This window comes from Triticum urartu, chromosome 6A (assembly GCF_056163025.1).
Source record: "Triticum urartu cultivar PI428250 chromosome 6A, HENAU_Tu73, whole genome shotgun sequence".
Classification (NCBI taxonomy): Eukaryota; Viridiplantae; Streptophyta; class Magnoliopsida; order Poales; family Poaceae; genus Triticum; species Triticum urartu.
In genome coordinates, this window is record NC_141878.1 from 230,735,699 (window position 1) to 230,755,748 (window position 20,050).

The 20,050-nt window shown below is 47.2% G+C and overlaps 1 protein-coding gene across 1 annotated transcript; it reads right to left on the bottom strand.

Moving 5' to 3' along the window:
- Positions 1-12,101: 12,101 nt before the first annotated feature.
- On the bottom strand, positions 12,102-15,958 carry LOC147964859 (uncharacterized). The gene is made up of 2 exons (XM_087526549.1): positions 14,458-15,958; positions 12,102-12,359 (listed from the first exon to the last, which is right to left on the bottom strand). The coding sequence occupies exon 1, from the start codon at positions 15,624-15,626 to the stop codon at positions 14,628-14,630; it is 999 nt and encodes a 332-aa protein (XP_087382675.1). The 5' UTR covers positions 15,627-15,958; the 3' UTR covers positions 12,102-12,359; positions 14,458-14,627.
- Positions 15,959-20,050: the final 4,092 nt, after the last annotated feature.

Consider the following 20,050-nt stretch of genomic DNA (forward strand, 5'->3'; position numbering starts at 1 on the left):
TAAGCAAACAACACATCGAAAACAGAATCTGTCAAAAACAGAACAGTCTGTAGTAATCTGGATCAAACTTATACTTCTGGAACTCATAAAATTCTCAAATAAATTTATGGATGTGAGGAATCTATCTATTAATCATATGCAAAAATAATTAACTAAATATCACTCTCCAATAAAAAATGGCAGCAAGTCTCGTGAGCGCTAAAGTTTCTGTTTTTTACAGCAAGATCAACAAGACTTTCCCCAAGTCTTCCCAAAGGTTCTACTTACCAAAAACACTAATTAAAAGCATAGAACCACATCTAAACAGAGTCTAGATGAATTATTTATTACTAAACAGGAACAAAAAGCAAGGAACAAAAATAAAGTTGGGATGCCTCCCCGCAAGCGCTATCGTTTAACGCCCCTAGCTAGGCATGATGATTTCAATGATGCTCACATAAAAGATACGAATTGAAACATAAAGAGAGCATCATAAAGAATACTAGCACATTTAAGCCTAACCCACTTCCTATGCATAGGGATTTTGTGAGCAAACAACTTGTGGGAACAAGAATCAACTTGCATAGGAAGGTAAAACAAGCATAACTTCAAAATTTTAAGCACATCGAGAGGAAACTTGATAGTATTGCAATTCCTACAAGCATATATTCCTCCCTCATAATAATTTTCAGTAGCATCATGAATGAATTCAACAATATAACCAGCACCCAAAACATTCTTTTCATGATCTACAAGCATAGAAATTTTATTACTCTCCACATGAGCAAAATTCTTCTCATTCGGAATAGTGGGAGTATCATAAGAAACTTGAATACTATAAATTGTTTCCACATTAAAAGTGTAATGTTCAGAAAAGGGGTAACCATAATCATGACAAGTTTTATAAATATAATCACTACTTTTTATAGCATAAGTATCATCACAATAATCATCATAAGTAGGAGGCATGCTATCATCATTATAAATTTGCATATCAAAACTTGGGAGGCTAAAAATATCATCTTCATTAAACGTAGCATCCCCAAGCTTGGGACAAACATTAATTGTAGCAAATATGTTCTCAAAAACATTATCTTCATCAAACATAGAATCCCCAATCTAGGGCCTTTTCATATCATAAGCATAATCACTCTCATCATTAATAGTATAGATAGCACCAATAGTATAGCAATTATCATATTCTTCCAAGCAAGTGCCAAAAAGATTTTCAAGATCATAATAAGTACCGTTATCTTCCACAATTATATTTTCATGAAGCACAATAGTAATAGGTGCAGCATTATTTGGAGATATCTTTTTACCTCTCTTCCTTTTTCTTTTCTTCTTCTTCACCACATCATGTGTGGGTTCAATCCTCTTTTTGGACCTCCTTATTAATGAGATTGGTTGAATAGGAGGCTCCTCCTCGTTACCTGATTCATCATAAGAAATAATAGGAGAATATTGGGAAGTCTCTTCCCTTTCATTAGTGTTCTCTTCATCTTCTATTTGTTTTCTTTTCTTTATGTAATTGGCAATATAAGGATTTTTAATGCAATTCACCGCGCAATACATATAAATTTCCTCTAGATCAAAATGAAGAACTCTATCAAGGGCAAATTTTGGAATATACTTAGTTATACGTTTCATTTGTTCATAACCCAAGAGCAAACTAAGTTCATTATGATGTGCAAGGGAAATCAAGTCATCACAATTTTTGGACACGATACGATCATGAAACAATTTGCATTGGGTACTGAAATGATCATGTTCATTGCAAAGTTCACAAGTATGGCTAAGAAAATTTAAATTTTTAGCACAATCATCTAGCCTTTCTTGCAACAATTTAGTTTCTAAGTACTTATGCCTCTTGCAATATGTATCTTCCCTATTTGGTGTGTTCTTACGAACCCAATGCACTCCATAGAAATTGACATGTTTATAGGAGACATTTTCATCATAACTAGTGCAATCATCATTAGTACCATGGATATTCAAGGAGTTCATACTAAAAACATTGAAATCATGCTCATCATTCAAATATTTAGTGCCAAACATTTTAATGCATTCTTCTTCTAACACTTTGGCACAATATTCCTTTCCATCATACTCACGAAAAATATTAAAAAGATGAAGTGTATGAGGCAAACTCAATTCCATATTTTTTGTAGTTTTCTTTTATAAACTAAACTAGTGATAAAACAAGAAACAAAAAGATTCGATTGCAAGATCTAAAGATATACCTTCAAGCGCAGCCTCCCCGGCAACGGCGCCAAAAAAGAGCTTGATGTCTACTACGCAACCTTCTTCTTGTACACGTTGTTGGGCCTCCATGTGCATAGGTTTGTAGGACAGTAGCAAATTTCCCTCAAGTGGATGTGTAACGCCCCGAGACCGTTGCACCAGGTGTCTTCCAGTTATTCGCTGTTGTTGCCTTGTCATTTGTTTGCGTGTCATGCAGTTCATATCATGTCATCATGTGCATCGCATTTGCATACATGTTCGTCTCTTGCATCCGAGCCTTTTCCCCGTTTTCCGTTTTGTAATCCGGCACTCCTATGTCCTCCGGCGCCCCCTTTTGCCTCTTTTCATGTGTGTGTGTTAAACTTTCTTGGATTGGACCGAGATTTGCCAAGCGGCCTTGGTTCACCACCGGTAGACCACCTTTCAAGTTTCGTGCCATTTCGAGTCCGTTTGCTACTCCAATGGTTAACCGGGAAACCGTAAAGGCCTCGTGTGTGTTGCAGCCCAACACCCCTCCAAAGTGGCCCAACTCCCATCCAAACTCCCTCCATCCTCTCGGTCGTTCGATCACGATCGTGTGGTTGAAAACCGCACCTCATTTGGACTCTCCTAGCTCCCTCTACCTATATATTTACACCTTCCCTTCCATTTTTCATGAACGAAACCCTAACCTCCTTCCACCTCGCGCCGCCGGACAAAACTTCCCACCGCCCGGACATGTCCGCAGTCGCCTCTCGTCCAACCACAGTGTGCCACATCACCCCGCCGCCGTCCCACCACCGCGCCGGCCCGCCGGACCCATCTGGAGCCTGCCCGGGCCCGGATCTCCGCCGCCGCGGCTCGCGAGCTCCCGCGCAGCCCGGACCTCGCCGGCCTTCCCTCGCCGGCAGCCGCTTCCCTCCGCCACCGTGCCGCCCGCGCCGCAGCGCTCCTCCGTTATCGCCACCTTCCATCGCATGCGCCGCCTCGCGCCTCCTCACCACCCTCGTCTCCTCGCAGCAGCGGCCACCGCCCGAGGCCGCCGTGGCACCCGTAGATGACCGCCGTCGCCGATGAACGGCGTCCGACGACGGGTCCTCGACCCCGACCCTAGGATCCGGTCGCCTCGTCTCAGATCTCCTAGTTCCCGGCCTCTCCTTGTGCTCCTCGCCATCGCCGGAGTTTTCCCCGCCGCGTCGTCGTCCTTCATCGCCGGCCATGGCCGCCCCTGCTTCGTCTCGATCGAGGACGAGAGCCGCGCCGCGTTGACCCTCTCGTGGGCCCATCTCCACCAGCCAATCTCCAGCGCGCCGGCCCACTGCAGCCTCGGCCTGCCTCTCCTTCAACCTGGGCCGAGCCCATCTGGTGAGGCCCGCCTTTTCCCTTATCCATCACCGTGGGCGATTGTTGCTATGTTGCGCTCACCAGCAGACTTGGTATTTTTGACTAAGTCTGAGAATTATCAACTTCATGTGTGCATGTTCATCACCTCGTAACTCCTCATCCCTAGATCCGTTTTGCATGCATGATATATGAAAATGTTCATCAGGATGTCTTCTTCATTTTGTTCCATTGCACCATGCTTGTTTGAGTCCATATTGATGCCCTAATCGTTGTTGCAAGAGTGCTATAAAATGTTAGTTCATGTTTCTTATCAGATTATGAGCATTTGTCATTTTTTCCATGATTATTGTGTGTTGCATATGAGCATGAGTTCTACATGTGTTTTGGGCTATGCCATGCCATCTTTACAGGGGTGTATCCCATGTATTTTTGTGGTCAATGTGGTGACTAGCACAAGCATGCAAAGTAGCTCTCGTGATGTTGCTAATTTTAGGGACTTCGAATTTCACCAAGTCATTTCCCCGCTGTTATTTTAATGCCTTGTATTCATGTTGCTTCAGAGTAATCCATGCTTCTTTTGAGTATGTTCAGTAAGGATGATTTGAGTATATGGTTGTGCTCTATCCATCCATTTACTATTTTGCATTTATGGAGTGCCCTAGCATGACTCAATCTTGCTCTACTTTTGCTATAAAATGTTCCTGGCAGATTGTTTACGTGTTAATCAATTTTGCCAAGGTTGTTGTAGTTGATCCATGCATGCTATGAGATTGTTCTTGCCATGGTTAGCTTCATGAACATGTCTTCTTGCTGGGTGTATGCTTATCTTGTCATGCAATGCCTTGTGTTGAGTGCATCGAGCTCGCAAAGAGGCCTTCGTAACTCTATTTTTTGCCATGTCCAGTTTTCTGCCAATTCTGAATCTGTTAACGAAACTTGCTATGTTTACATGGGTGCCATCATGTTTTCTGTGCCCTTTTTGGCTTATGGTCATTAAGGGACTATTGTTATATGCTTGGAGTAGATTCATGCCATGCCTTGTTTTGCCATGATATGTTCCTGTAGCATGTTGTTATCTTGCTCTAAACATGGCTTCCTGATGTTATTTCCTGGCATGTTAGTATTTTTCACTAAGTCTGTGATGCTGATATCTTTTGCCCTTTTGCCAGGCTTGTTTGAACCTGCTATTGTGTGATTTAGCCGTAGCTCATTGTTCATCTTTTGTCAAGCATCTTGAGTAGATCACTGCCATGTGCTTTGTTGCTATGTTAGAGTGCAGTATCTTAGTTTCTTGTTGCATTTTAGATGGCATCGTGCTGTTAATCGCAGAATTGTGCCATTCTTGTTTTGCTTGCCATTTGCAAACCGTGCATCCGATTCCGGTGATCTTTATATCGATTTCGACCAAAATCAACTCACCTTTCCAGCGACACACTTGGTTTGCCAAGTTGAGGCCTGGTTCTATATTTTCCTTCTGGAGAATGCATACGCATTGCATATCACATCCTGCATATCATGTCATGTTTTGCATCATGTTGCTTGCGCATTGCACCATGGTTGATTTTGGTTTCCTTTGCTTGTGTTCTTGTCTTTGGTAGAGCCGGGAGACTAGTTCATGTTCGAGGAACCCATTGAGTACGTTTACGAGGATCAAGCTTTCGTCTTCTCGGAGAACTTTGCACGTAAGATGATCATACCCTCGAAATCACTTCTATCTTTGCTTGCTAGTTGCTCACTCTTTTGCTATGCTGCGATACCTACCACTCGCTTTATCAAGCCTCCCATATTGCCATGTCAAGCCTCTAACCCACCTTCCCTAGCAAACCATTGTTTGGCTATGTTACCGCTTTGCTCAGCCCCTCTTATAGCGTTGTTAGTTGTAGGTGAAGATGGAGTTTGTTCCACGTTGGAACATGGATATTGTTGGGATATCATTATTATTATATCTTGTTTACTTTAATGCACCTATATACTTGGTAAAGGGTGGAAGGCTCGGCCTTATGCCTGGTGTTTTGTTCCACTCTTGCCGCCCTAGTTTCCGTCATACCGGTGTTATGTTCCTTGATTTTGCGTTCCTTACACGGTTGGGTTATAATGGGAACCCCTTGATAGTTCTCCTTGAATAAAACTCCTCCATCAAGGCCCAACCTTGGTTTTACCATTTCCCACCTAAGCCTTTTTTCCTTGGGGTCTGTAGACTCAAGGGTCATCTTTATTTTAAACCCCCCGGGCCAGTACTCCTCTGAGTGTTGGTCCAAACTAGAGCCCCTTGCAGCGCCTACTCGGGGAAACTTGAGGTTTGGTTTTAGTTTTATGGATTGCTTATCCGGTGTGCCCTGAGAACGAGATATGTGCAGCTCCTATCGGAATTTGTCGGCACATTTGTGTGGCTTTGCTGGTCTTGTTTTACCATTGTCGAAATGTCTTGTAACCGGGATTCCGAGTCTGATCGGGTCTTCCTGGGAGAAGGAATATCCTTCGTTGACCCTGATACCTTGTGATGGGCTAAGTTGGGACACCCTGCAAGGTTTTGAACTTTCGAAAGCCGTGCCCGTGGTTATGGGAAGATGTGAATTTGTTAATGTTCGGTTGTAGAAAACTTCACACTTAACTTAATTAAAATACATCAACCGCGTGGGTAGCCGTGATGGTCTCTTCTCGGCGGAGTCCGGGAAGTGAACATGGTTCTTGTGTTATGCTTGAACGTAAGTAGTTTCAGGATCACTTCTTGATCACTTCTAGTTCACGATCGTGCTTTGCTTCTCTTCTCGCTCTCATTTGCGTAAGTTAGCCACCATATATGCTAGTGCTTGCTGCAGCTCCACCTCACTACCTTTTCCTATCCATGAGCTTAAATAGTCTTGATCGCGAGGGTGTGAGATTGCTGAGTCCCCGTGACTCACAGATTACTTCAAACAGTTGCAGGTGCCGATGATACCAGTGCAGGTGACGTAACTAAGCTCAAGTGGGAGCCCAATGAAGATCTTGATCGTCTTGTTTCGTTTCCAGTTGATCAGTAGTGGAGCCCAGTCGGGTCGATCGGGGATCTTTTGCATTAGGGGTGGTCTTTCTTTATTTTGGTTCCGTAGTCGGACCTTGATTGTATTCTGGATGATGTATGTTATATATATGTATTGTGTGAAGTGGCGATTGTAAGCCAACTCTTTATGCCTTTCTTATTCAGTACATGGGATGTGTAAAGATTACCCCTCTTGCGACATGCCTATTATGCGGTTATGCCTCTAAGTCGTCCTCTGACACGTGGGAGATATAGCCGCATCGTGGGTGTTACAAGATGACCTAAGGTTTATCAATCCATAGGAGGCGTAGGATGAAGATGGTCTCTCTCAAGCAACCCTACAACCAAATAACAAAGAGTCTCTTGTGTCCCCAACACACCTAATACAATGGTAAATTGTATAGGTGCACTAGTTCGGCGAAGAGATGGTAAAACAAGTGGTATATGGATGGTAGATAAAGGTATTTGTAATCTGAAAATATAAAAACAGCAAGGTAACTAATGATAAAAGTGAGAGTAAACAGTATTGCAATGATAGTAAACAAGGTCTAGGGTTCATACTTTCACTGGTGCAAGTCCTCTCAACAATAATAACATAATTGGATCACATAACTATCCCTCAACATGCAACAAAGAGTCACTCGAAAGTCACTAATAGCGGAGAACAAACGAAGAGATTACGGTAGGGTACGAAACCACCTCAAAGTTATTCTTTCCAATCAATCCGTTGGGCTATTCCTATAAGTGTCACAAACAGCCCTAGAGTTTGTACTAGAATAACACCTTAAGACACAAATCAACCAATACCCTAATGTCACCTAGATACTCCAATGTCACCTCAAGTATATGTGGGTATGATTATACGATATGCATCACACAATCTCAGATTCATCTATTCAACCAACACATAGAACCTCAAAGAGTGGCCCAAAGTTCCTACCGGAGAATCACGATGAAAACGTGTACCAACCCCTATGCATAGATTCATGGGCGGAACCCGCAAGTTGATCACCAAAACATACATCAAGTGAATCACGTGGTATCCCATTGTCACCATAGATACGCATGGCAAGACATACATCAAGTGTTCTCAAATCTTTAAAGACTCAATCCGATAAGATAACTTCGAAGGGGAAACTCAATCCATTACAAGAGAGTAGAGGGGGGAGAAAACATCATAAGATCCAATTATAATAGCAAAGCTCACGATACATCAAGATCGTATCACCTCAAGAACACGAGAGAGAGAGAGAGAGAGATCAAACACATAGGTACTGGTACATACCCTCAGCCCCGAGGGAGAACTACTCCCTCCTCGTCAAGGAGAGCACCGGGATGATGAAGATGGCCACCGGAGAGGGATTACCCCCTCCGGCAGGGTGCCAGAACGGGTCTAGATTGGCTTTCGGTGGCTACAGAGGCTTCTCGCGACGGAACTCCCGATCTATTGTGCTCCCCGATCGTTTTAGGGTATATGGAGATATATAGGTGGAAGAAGTACGTCAGGGGAGCCACGAGGGGCCCACGAGGGTGGAGGGCGCGCCTAGGGGGTGGGCGCGCCCCCTATCTCGTGGCTTCCTCGAAGCTTCCTTGACGTGCACTCCAAGTCTCCCGGGTTGCTTTCCTTCCAAAAATAAGTTCCGTGAAGTTTCAGGTCAATTGGACTCCGTTTGATTTTCCTTTTCTGCGATACTCTAAAACAAGGAAAAACAGAAACTGGCACTGGGCTCTGGGTTAATAGGTTAGTACCAAAAATAATATAAAAGTGTATAATAAAGCCCATAAACATCCAAAACAGAAGATAATATAGCATGGAGCAATCAAAAATTATAGATAGGTTGGAGACGTATCAGGCGCCTCCCGAGGTGTGGGCCTTAGGAGCTTGGTCACCCATCATGGACTCCGCAGGCTCAGAAATGCCATCTTGTGGGGCCTGATCGTCCGCGGGCGTCGTTGTAGCTTCAGCGGTGCCGTCTTGGCGCCACACCATCCCGGCTGAAGGTACGGCATTACGCGGCGCATCCTTGGCCAGGCGCTCCTCCCGGACAGCCACCAATGCCGCACTAGCTGAGTGGGGCGTGGCAGCCAGGTAGAGCACCCGGGGCTTGAGGGGTCGAGACGCGACCATCACCGGAGGGCTGGTCAAATATCTCTTGGGGTCTTGAAATGACTGGTCGGCCTCTGGGGTCCACTCGAATGGGCCCTTCCACTTCAACAGCTTGAAGAACGGCAGAGCGCGCTCCCCCAGTGTGGAGATGAAGCGGCCCAGTGAGGTCATGCACCCCGCGAGCTTTTGCATTTCCTTGAGGGTTTGTGGCAGGCTCATGTCCTCTACTACCTTGACCTTCTACGGATTCGCCTTGATGCCCCTGTGCAACATGAGCAAACCCAACAGCTTGCCCAAAGGTCCACATGGCGTAGGCTGGCGAAAGTCTCCTCCAAGTCCTGAATGAGGGTACTTGCCTCCCGAGATTTTACCATGATGTCATCGACGTAGGCCTCAGCGTTCCTCCCTAGCTGCTAGCCTAGGGCGATGTGCATCAGCCGCTGGAAGGTTGCCCCAGCGTTGCGCAGTCCGAACAGCATGCAGGTGTAGCAGTATACCCCACACGGGGTCAGGAAGGCCGTCTTCTCCACGTCCTCCACCGCCATCTTGATCTGGTAATAACCCGAGAAAGCCTCCAGAAAACACAGCAGTTCGCACTCAGCGGTGGAGTCGACGATCTGGTCGATGCGCGAAAGTGGGCGCGGGTCTTGAGGGCAGGCTTTGTTGAGGTTGGTGAAGTCGACGCACATACGTTCCTTCCCGCCTTTCTTGGGCACAACGACAGGGTTCTCCAGCCACTCTGGGTACCGGACCTCGCGGATGACTCCCGCAGCTTGTAGCTTGCGGGTTTGCTAGACGATGAAGGACTGCTTCTCCGTGAACTGTCGTCGCGCGTTTTGCTTCACATTGCGCACTTGGGGGCACACCCTTAAGTGATGCTTAATTACCCCCCTTGGGACCCCCACTAGCTGTTTGGGCTCCCCGGCGAATACCTCCTAGTTCGCACGCAGGAACCTCACTAGTGCCTCTTCCTGGTTAGGATCGAGGCGGGCGCCTATGGTCAAAGTTGCTCTCGAGGCCCCGTCCTCCTCAACTGGCACTTGCTTGGTTTCAGCCTGATCTTGAGTGAACAACAACTTCTTTTTTTGCTGGTGCAACCCCCTTAGCCCCCCGTGCAGCTCCGTCGGCTGGGCGCGCTGCTGCTGCGGTCCTGAAGGTGAGCTTGAGAGTCGTCTAGGCTTCCTTGGTGTCCCACGCCACGGTGAGAATACAGCTGCTCCCTGGCATCTTCATGAGGTTGTAGGCTGGATGGGTCGCTCCCATGAACTGAGCGAAGGCAGGGTACCCGAGGATGGCGTTGTACGGGAGGCTGATGCGGGCGATGTCGAAGTCGACCAGCTCGGTGCGATAGTTGTCGCGGGTACCAAAGGTTTCCGAGAGGCATATTTGCCCTAGGGGGCTGGTGGAACCGACGCTGACTCCAGAGAAAGGCTTGGTGGGGCAGAGCCGACCATGTGGTACGTCAAGCAAATCAAAAGCTTCCACGGAGAGCACATTGAGGCCAGCTCCGCCATTGATGAAGGTCTTAGTCACAGCCACGTTACAGATGGTGGGTGTGTAGAGCATTGGGAGCGCGCCCGAGCCTATGGTGATGGCACAGTGGTCCTCCGAGCTGAAGGTGAGGTCGGCCTGGGGTGCCACCCTTCCCGGGGAGCCCCCTGCTGCACGCGGGCAGCTCCCACCTGGCAGATGGACTGCTTGAAGTGGCGATCCGTGGGTGGCACCCACGAACCACCAAGGAGGGCTCCTACGGCGGGGGGGCGCCTGTGCTGCGAAGCGCGCGACGAAGAGACCGTGCAGCTCCTCCTGGGAGGCTATCGAAGATCCTAGCAGACTGAGCAGCCAAGCACATGGCACGCCGGCCAGAGCCAGGGGGAACCAGTTGGCCAAGACCTGGTCGTCACCTCCGGCTTCGAGAACGGCCTCTTCGTACGCTTGCAGGAAGGCCGCTGGATTTGCCGCGCCATCGTAGCGGGGAGGCATCTCTGGCTTGAACTTGTGCGGCCACGATACCTTCCGCAAAGCGAGGGTGAAGGCCTGGACGCCCGTGGTGCATCCATAGGAGCCCGCCGGCCTAATTGGAGGAGTGGTGTCTGCCATGGGTGCAGGATGAAGCAAGCGGAGAGGCGAAGCTTCGGCGCACACCTACCTGGCGCGCCAAATGTCGGATTCTGGGTTCCGGCAGACCCTTGAGGTTCGAACTCTGGGGTGCGCACAAAGATCTCTCCCTAGCTTGCTCTCGCAACCACTGGTGCACGTCGGTCCTAAACAAACGGTTTTTAACCCCTTTCCGCGATGGCATTTGGAACCGTCGTGAAGTGAGTGTGGGCGATAGGGGGGTCCTTCCCAGATGACCCAGAAACTGTCGGGGATAGGCCCCCTACAGTACTCCTACTCGTTCCTGCTCGCATTGCCATCGCACTCGGTATTCTGTGGTACTACATTTACGATGCGCGGCCCATCACAAATGGTTCACTATTATAGAACGTGTATGATGCGCCGCCCATCACAAACGGTTCACCGTTAAGAATATTAGCTAACCGTCATGTGAGTGTCGGACAGGATTACGAAACGTCAGACCATCGTAACATCGTCGTACACGAAAACTATCACACACGCTATCTTGTGGTGCAACGTTTATGATGCATACTTCATAAGAGACAGTTCATGGTTGTGAATCGTGTACGATAAGGCAACTAACACAAACATTTAGTTTACCCGCACCGTTTGTCATATTGTCTAACATCGCACACGGTTTGCAAACAGAAACTGTGTGCATGCTTGCACACGTTTCCTCTCTGTGAACCATCTAGGATTATGGTTCGTATCGCAAACGTTTGTGTTCTACCAACCGTGTGTGCCATAACAACCTGGAGAGTGTAATTTCACCCTATTTTAATTGCTGCTTTTACAAATTGTACCAGATTTGGATTTGAATTTGAATGTATGATATAGCTTTATTCATATCCATCAGGTTCAAACAACCAATGCATTATTTGATTCATAGGTACATATGTTCAAGAATTACATAAGAACCAAATAAAGAATGATGAACCACACTTCTATACTTGTACTATTAAAGACGGTAAAGAAATAGGCGAAATATATTCTGGTTGCTGAACAAGGTCCATATTATTCCCTCCTCCATGCAGAAGGCACGCACGACTCTAGTCCAACCCCTTGTGATGTCCGACCGGCCATCCTTCACGGTCTTCATTAAAACATCTAGATAATCATCGAATTCAGGTTGAAATACCTTAACCTTTGCATGCCCACCAATCATGTAGTTTGAGAGGTAATCTTGAGTAAACTTGTAACACCCACGATGCGGCTATATCTCCCACGTGTCGGGGTACGACTTAGAGGCATAGCCGCATGGTATGTTTGTCGCAAGAGGGGTAATATTCACACAATCCCATGTACTGAATAAAAAGGGATAAAGAGTTGGCTTACAATCGCCACATCACACAAATACAAGTTAAACATACATCATCCAGAATACAATCAAAGGTCCAACTATGGAACCAAAGTAAAAGAAGACAACCCCAAATGCTAGATCCGCGATCGTCCCAACTAGGCACCACTACTGATCAACAGGAAACGAAAGAACACAATGAACAAGATCTTCATCGAGCTCCCACCTGAGCTGGGTTGCGTCACCTGCACTGGTATCATCGGCACCTACAACTGTTTGGAAGTATCTGTGAGTCACGAGGTCTCAGCAATCTCAAACCCGCGAGATCAAGACTATTTAAGCTTATGGGTAGGAAAGGGTAGTGAGGTGGAGCTTCAGCAAAGCACTAAGCATATATGGTGGCTAACTTACGCAAAAGAGAGCGAGAAGAGAAGCAAAGCACGGTCGAGAAACTAATAGTGATCAAGAAATGATCCTGACACTACTTACGTTCATGCATAACACGAGACCGTGTTCTCTTCCCGGACTCCGCCAAAAAGAGACCATCACGGCTACACACGCGGTTGATTCATTTTAGTTAAGTTAAGTGTCAAGTTCTCTACAACCGGATATTAACAAATTCCCATCTGCCCATAGCTGCGGGCATGACTTTCGAAAGTTCAAAACCCTGCAGGGGTGTCCCAACTTAGCCCATCACAGCTCTCACGGTCAACAAAGGATATTCCTTCTCCCGGGAAGACCCGGTCAGTCTCGGAATCCCGGTTACAAGACATTTGGACAATGGTAAAACAAGACTAGCAAAGCCACCCGAATGTGTCGACAAATCCCGATAGGAGCTGCACATATCTCGTTCTCAGGTCACACCGGATTGTCCAAGATTCCGGTTGGCCAACCCAGAGTTGCCCCTGGTGGTCACCGGCGGCTGACAAGTTGGACCAACACTCAGCGGAGCACTGGCCCGGGGGATTAAAATAAAGATGACCCTTGAGTCTGCAGAACCCAAGGGAAAAAGGCTTAGGTGGCAAATGGTAAAACCAAGGTTGGGCCTTGCTGGAGGTGTTTTATTCAAAGCAAACTGTCAAGGGGTTCCCATAACACCCAACCGCGTAAGGAACGCAAAATCAAGGAATATAACACCAGTATGACGGAAACTAGGGTGGCAAGAGTGGAACAAAACACCAGGCATAAGGCCGAGCCTTCCACCCTTTACCAAGTATATAAATGCATTAAATAAATAAGAGATATTGTGATATCCCAACATATCCATGTTCCAACAAGGAACAAACTTCATCTTCACCTACAACTAGCAACGCTATAAGAGGAGCTGAGCAAAGCTGTAACATAGCCAAACAACGGTTTGCTAGGAAAGGTGGGTTAGAGGCTTGACATGACAATATGGGAGGCATGATAAAGCAAGTGGTAGGTATCGTGGCATAGCAATAGAGTGACCAACTAGCAAGCAAAGATAGAAGTGATTTTGAGGGTATGGTCATCTTTCATGAAATCCCGCAAGGAAGAAGAACGAGTCTAGGAAGAAGACAAACGGACGTAGTCGAACGAATCCTCACAAGTCCGGAACGAAACAGAAGCTAACGACAGAAGCAACCCGGAAAGAAGCAAACAACATAGTAAATAACCATCACATAAACATGGCATGATGCACAACCAAGTATGATGCATGTCCAGTTTAATGAGGTATGGCATGGCAAAGTGCAACAACCAAAACTACAAATTAAGTGGAGCTCAATATGCAACGGGTTTCATGTTGACGGAACACCACATCAATTATTTAGTTCTCTCTCGTTTAGGTACTCAACAATATTAAATGTTGTTAAACATGGCAAGAGGAGAAGCATAAAGAAATTATCTATTTAGGCAAGTTTAAATGAGGCCGGAACGCCAAACAACAATTCCGGTAAAACCCCATATGCATTTAGCAATTTAAGGCAAACAACAATTTTAAACATTTTAAATGTTATTATCATGATGCGGATTACATGTGCAAATTTTATGCAAGTTTATGAAAATGTTGATAAGAGCATGTTATGAAGCATTTGTCATCATGGCAGAAACGAAAGGGGTGCCACGGCAACGATAACGGGGATGGTGCCACGGCGGCAAAACGGAAATGATGCCACGGCAACATTCCGCTGATCCGGCAGCTCATGGGGATACCGGTGCAAAAGGAAAAGTGACGGAAACGTGTCATGCAAGGATGGTGGGGTGCTCCCGGATACCGGGTGTCCCACATTACGGTGGCAAGGCAAAAGAGCGGCTTCGTGCAACGAACAACTCCGACATGGAGCAAACACAGGCATCTCATACACCACACATGCATTCGTCCACGGGCGGTCGTTCTCGGCGGTATACCTTGAAAGCATGCAAACGGGACGGTTCGAGTTCGTCGAGGGAAGTAGAGGAAGTAGTCGTTCCCGTGATGGTAGTAGAAGTAGTGGTACTATCGGTCCTCGACGGTAGTGGTACTATCGATCCTCGGCAATGTTAGTGGTACTTGGTGAATCCGAGTTCTTCGCAGGTCGTCATCGAACTTCGTCAAAAAAACATGGCGTGGGTAGACGTTCACTCGACGGTCTTCGGCAACGGTCGTCGCACACGGTTCGTAGATGTTCGGGTCTTCCGTAGAGGTACTCGACGCATCCTAGATGTGTAGTTGTACACACACGTAGATGAACTTGACGAATCCGAACTCTTCGAGGGTCGTCGTGGTGCTCGTTCATGTAGTAGTCGTACACGTGTCTTCGGCGGGTGTCTTCGGTAGAGGTACTTGACGTCCACGGGTACATTAGGGTCTTCGGACTTGCCGGCTTGATGTGGTTGGTGTGGACGGCTAGCAAAAGGTACTCGTGGACGTCGGTGTTGCGTGTACGTTCAATGGAATGGGACTTGACGAAAACCCCGAAGATGTCCTTGGCGTTTCCTGGTTCGGTGGTTGCGGCTTGCTCCGGTGCGAAGAAAGGCAAGGAAGAAGGGCGCGTCGAGCAGAGCAGCAACGAGGAGGTGCGGTCATGGTAGCCGAACGAGGCAGGGGCAGAACTTGGGGAGGCGCTGCGACGACGGTGCGGTGAACACGTACGCGAGCAGAGGCATGACATGAGGAGAGGACGAAGCAGAGACGACCCGAGGTCGCAGGTGACTGGGGCGCCGTGGCATGGCTCCGTGAAGCAGAGGCAACGGCGGCTTGCTGGTGGATCCTGGCGGCCGGAGGTGACCGGGACAGTCGCTGGGCTTGGGGAGGCGCCAGACTTGCTGGACCTCGCGATGAAGAGCCCGGGGAAGCAGGGAACGAGGCGACGACGGCGGTGCTCCACTCCTCCCAGTGCTCCTTCGGCGAGGAGAGTTGGCAGCGGGGACGTGGGCGCAGGGCGACGCGCTTTAGGGCCGGCACGGTGGCCTCCGTGGCCAGCGGACGTGTGGTCCGAAGGAGCTCCAGTCGCGGGCTCCAGGCCAAGGCGACGGCGAGTCGGGTCGAGGGCGGCGACGCTGGAGAGAAGCGATGAGGGGAGGAAGGGAGAGGCCATGGATTGGGCGAAGGAGCTCCTCTCCCTCGGCTCGATGCGTGCGGGCGTGTGTGTGGCGGCGGAGGAAGGATGGGATCGAGGGGGAGAGGGTGAGTGCCGAACGGGAGTGCTAGGTTTGGATGGGCTTCTGGTAGTGGCTGCTGCTGGGCCTTAGGCGCAGATGGCCCAGGGGAGGTTGGGCTGGTGCAGGAGGTACGGAGGCCCAGCTGGGCTGGCTGAGCTCCGGTGGTGCTGGACTGGGCTGCGCTGGACTACTGCTGCTGGTACTGCTTCTGCCTCTTTTCGATTTCTTCAAACAGAAATAAAAGGGCAAAAAGTACGGAGTGATTGGAGGGGGTGGTGAGAGATATGAAAATATTCTCAAGACCCTGGAATTATGCCCTATTTCAATAAAATGATTTGGGGGATTTTAGAGGTTGAAAAATAATTCAAGTTTGAATTAAATTCAAACTTGAGCCTTTTTAAAACCTAACCAAAACATTTCCATAAGAGGTGAAATTTGACGGATGGGTTTAGGACAATAAGTTTGACTATTTGGGAAAAAATGAACATTAAAGAAGAAGGGAAAATGCCACTCGTAGAAATGGAAGAAAAGGAAGGAAGGAGGGGGGCTGATGGTGTAAGAACCACACATGGAGCATGCAACATGATGCATGAATACAAACACACGATGCACATGACGGGGATGCAATGCAAATGACAATAGGAACAAATGCAATATGATCAAGATAAGCATGGCAATGAAATGAGTAGAAACAACATAACAAAAACAAAAAGAGACCAAAAGATGGAACCCCAAATGGAATTGGATGGAGATCAACATGGATATAATGCTAAATTGGGAAAAGTTACATATGGGGTGTTACAACACTCCACCACTACAAGAGGATCTCGTCCCGAGATCTAGGATGGCACTAGATAGAAAGTGAAAGAGGAAGAGGTAAAATAAAGTTGCTTCTTTGACAAAAGAGTGAAATCGATGAACCATGAGAGGTTGAAAACTTGAAAGAAAGAAAGAACACAACAGAGTTGAACGAAGTTCAGAGCACTCCGGTAGAAAAGAGAAACAAGGAACATTACTAGAACCTTGTAGGTTGAAAGACATGAATGAAGAGCTCCAGCGACAAGGAAGGAAAAGTAACCACTCCGGCTAAAGCAAGATAGCGAAGGAAATAGATTGATATAATTTGGACAGCACTCTGACTATAAATGGAAGGAATTAATAAGAACTTGACAAGATGAGAGGATACTTCATGAATTCAACAACACACTGCCTCCAGAACTATTGAAAGAAAGGCTCAATGGGTAAGAAAGATTTTGGACAGCACTCCGGTTGAGAAGGGAGGCAAAACTATATAAGATGAGAGAACTTGAATGAAGGACACGCCACTCCGGTTGAATGGATAGGCAAAGTAAAGAGCATGATCTTGGTAAGACAAGATGATAGGACGAAGAGAGCAACGTCACCATGCCTCCGGAACAAATGAATGGAAAACTAGATGGTTGGAAAGAAAAGAACGGAGAAGTAGAATGACAACTCTCGCAAATAAAATTGAAAGAGCATGCTTACGAAGAAAAGATTGAACGGAGTTGTTGGATTATCAACAACGAAAAGAATAAGCTTGTAGTGGGCTTATGGAAATATATCAACATTATGAGGTGACAAACGGCCACTAAAGGAAGCTATTGATTTGAGTGAGAGCACCAAAGAGATGAAAAACTTCTTTCACCATGAGAATAGGAGGAAACATGGATTATCGATAGACACCACAATTAGCAACATTCCTTAGGGAAGGCTTTAGGTGAAAATAACCCAATATAATTCCAATGAAGAGATTGATGGATTTAATTATCTCATTCCTGACAACTGTTGAATCACGACAAACGAAGAGAAATTGTCAAGAGTGACATAACACCACCTCAAAAGATGAGATATGAAAGAATTGCACTTCGTAATGCAGGAAGAGGAAGAGATGATGGGCTCCGGAGAAACAAACTGAAAAGACTCCTGAATTGCTCCGGATGGTTGAAGAGAATTCTCACAATCGAAAACAATTATGAGAGGATGGAATCAAGCTATAACCCTAAATCTTCAAGAAAAACAGATATGATTCAATAGAAACTCTTCTTCGGTCTTCAAGTGTTGAGAATGATGATGAGAAACACCACCATGAATTGTTGAGATACTACGGGATGAAAATTTAGAAAGGTTGAACCAACGACAGAAATAATTTGAAAACGATCTTGGAGAAGGGATTTGACTTATGATTATTCATTCTTATGACAAACTTGGAAAAGAATTTGAGAGTAACTCCGGGAAAATTAGAAGAGTCAGGTAAGATCCTGCGAAAAGACCTGTGGGTTAGGGCCCACTCAAAAGATACACCGTTGAAGAGATTGCTTGAAAAGAGAGATTGCACCGGTTGAATTAAATGGCTTGAATGAGATAACAATCTCGAAATAGCTTGAACGGATTAGGAGTGAAAACACGAATCTTCTGAGATATCTTCAACACTCCGGAACAAATGAATAGTGGGAGGTGAGTAAATAATAAAGTCTTCGATAATAACTTCCAACATGGAAAGCATGTGAACCAATGAAAAAGATATGATTAACACCGAAATCTTGATTTGAACCCACCGGAGAAGAAAACGAGTGAAGAGTTGTGACAGCCTGATTTTGCCCTCTCTTATTTGCCTGGTTTTCATTTGGATTTATTTTGAAAGTTGGGGTTTCTGAATCTTTTCATATGTACTTAAACACTTGGGTACCCTTGGCTTTCACCCAAGTGCATCATTCCCCTCTCTAATCATCATTCCCCTTCTAATCCATCTCAAAATAATCTTGGGAATATTTTTCTTAAATGAAAAATATTCATTTTCTTCTCTAAAACCCTAGCTAGTTCAATGAGCTCCAAAGCAACCCTCATTTTTATGGCCCAGAAAAATCTAAGAAAATTACCAAATATTCTTTGAACCCTAGGGCACCATCTCGAGAAAAAATATTTCATCACTTTTTGGAATATTTTTGCTACAGAAAATATTTTTTGTTCTGGACAGAAATGGTGGTTTCTACAGAAATGACCATTTTACTTGCTCCCCTGTGCCTGAATTTTCTTGTGCATCATCACCTTAGTAGATGATGGCTAGCCTCCAAAGCATAGCCCCCAACTCCTAGACATTTAAACTCAGTAACACCTCAAAGTTACTGATCAGAAGCTTACCTGGCATATGAAATCTTCTCTACTGCGAACAACGTGACAGACATGGAGTTTTGTCTGAGGTCGGCATGAGGCCATAGTTCACGCGGTAACATTCAAAACTACCACGAACAACGTGACAGACATGGAGTTTGGTCTTAGGTCGGCATGAGGCCATGGTTCACGCGGTGACCACGTTCGTCCAGGCGTGCTGGCATGCAGCCGACGTGCTCTGCGATGTGCCCGAGCCTCTGTTGCTCGCGTGCTCGCTTCCCTGCCTGCCTAAGCGTGCCAAACCTCGCCACCATCATCCTCTAAACGCGATTTACTCCTCCCTGGCGCTCGCACGGGCACGGTCCGGCCAACCCAACAGTGCGGTGCGCACTGTGCTTGTTGCCATCTCCTCGTTCCTGTGCAAGTCCCCGCTCGCCCATAGCTCCCATGTGAGCTGCATCGCCTTCTCCCCCTCTCACTGACGCCGCTCGTCGCCGGGCGCCGTGGACAGGTGTCCACCGTCGGAGCCCGAACCCCCCACTCTGCTCGCCTATAAATGGAGCCGCCCCCAGCCTCCTCGAGCACTATCCACCGCTCCCACACACCCCACAAACGCGTAGGAAGCCGTAGCCCGGCCGGGCAGGCCGCGGGCTGCCGCCCTCAAGCTCGAGCTCACCGGAGATCCCCTCTGGTCGCCGTAGTAGCTCAGCCCCTCCCAGGCTAGGGCGATCCTTCCAGGGCCTCCGCCTCTCTCCTAAGAAGCCATCCCTTCCCCCTGGAGCCCCTGGAGCTGCCTCTGCTCGCCGTCTTCTTCATCTCCGACGACCCCCGCCCTCTGCCTCCGTTTGCGAGGAAGATTCTGACGCCGTCCGACCGCCCCTAGCTATGCTACGGGTACGGGCAGGTGCGCCTCAACCCCCTCTCTTGATCCCCCCTCTGATTTTGGCCAAGGAGCCCTCGTCACCGGCGAGATCTCCGGCGAAGCCGCGACCTTCCCCTGTTTCCTTCTCCCCCTCCTTCTCACCTGACTAGCGGGGCCTGCTAGTCAGCCACTCTGTACGCGCGCGAAGCGGTATGAGTGGTGGCGCCCTAAGGCTTTACGCCTTCGACATCACCCCCCTAGTCTGTTTATTTAAATTCAAATTTCATTCAATTCCAGATTGCTTCAAACAGCCATAACTTTTGAACCATAAGTCCAAATGAATTTATTCTTTTTGCATTATGTTCTTTG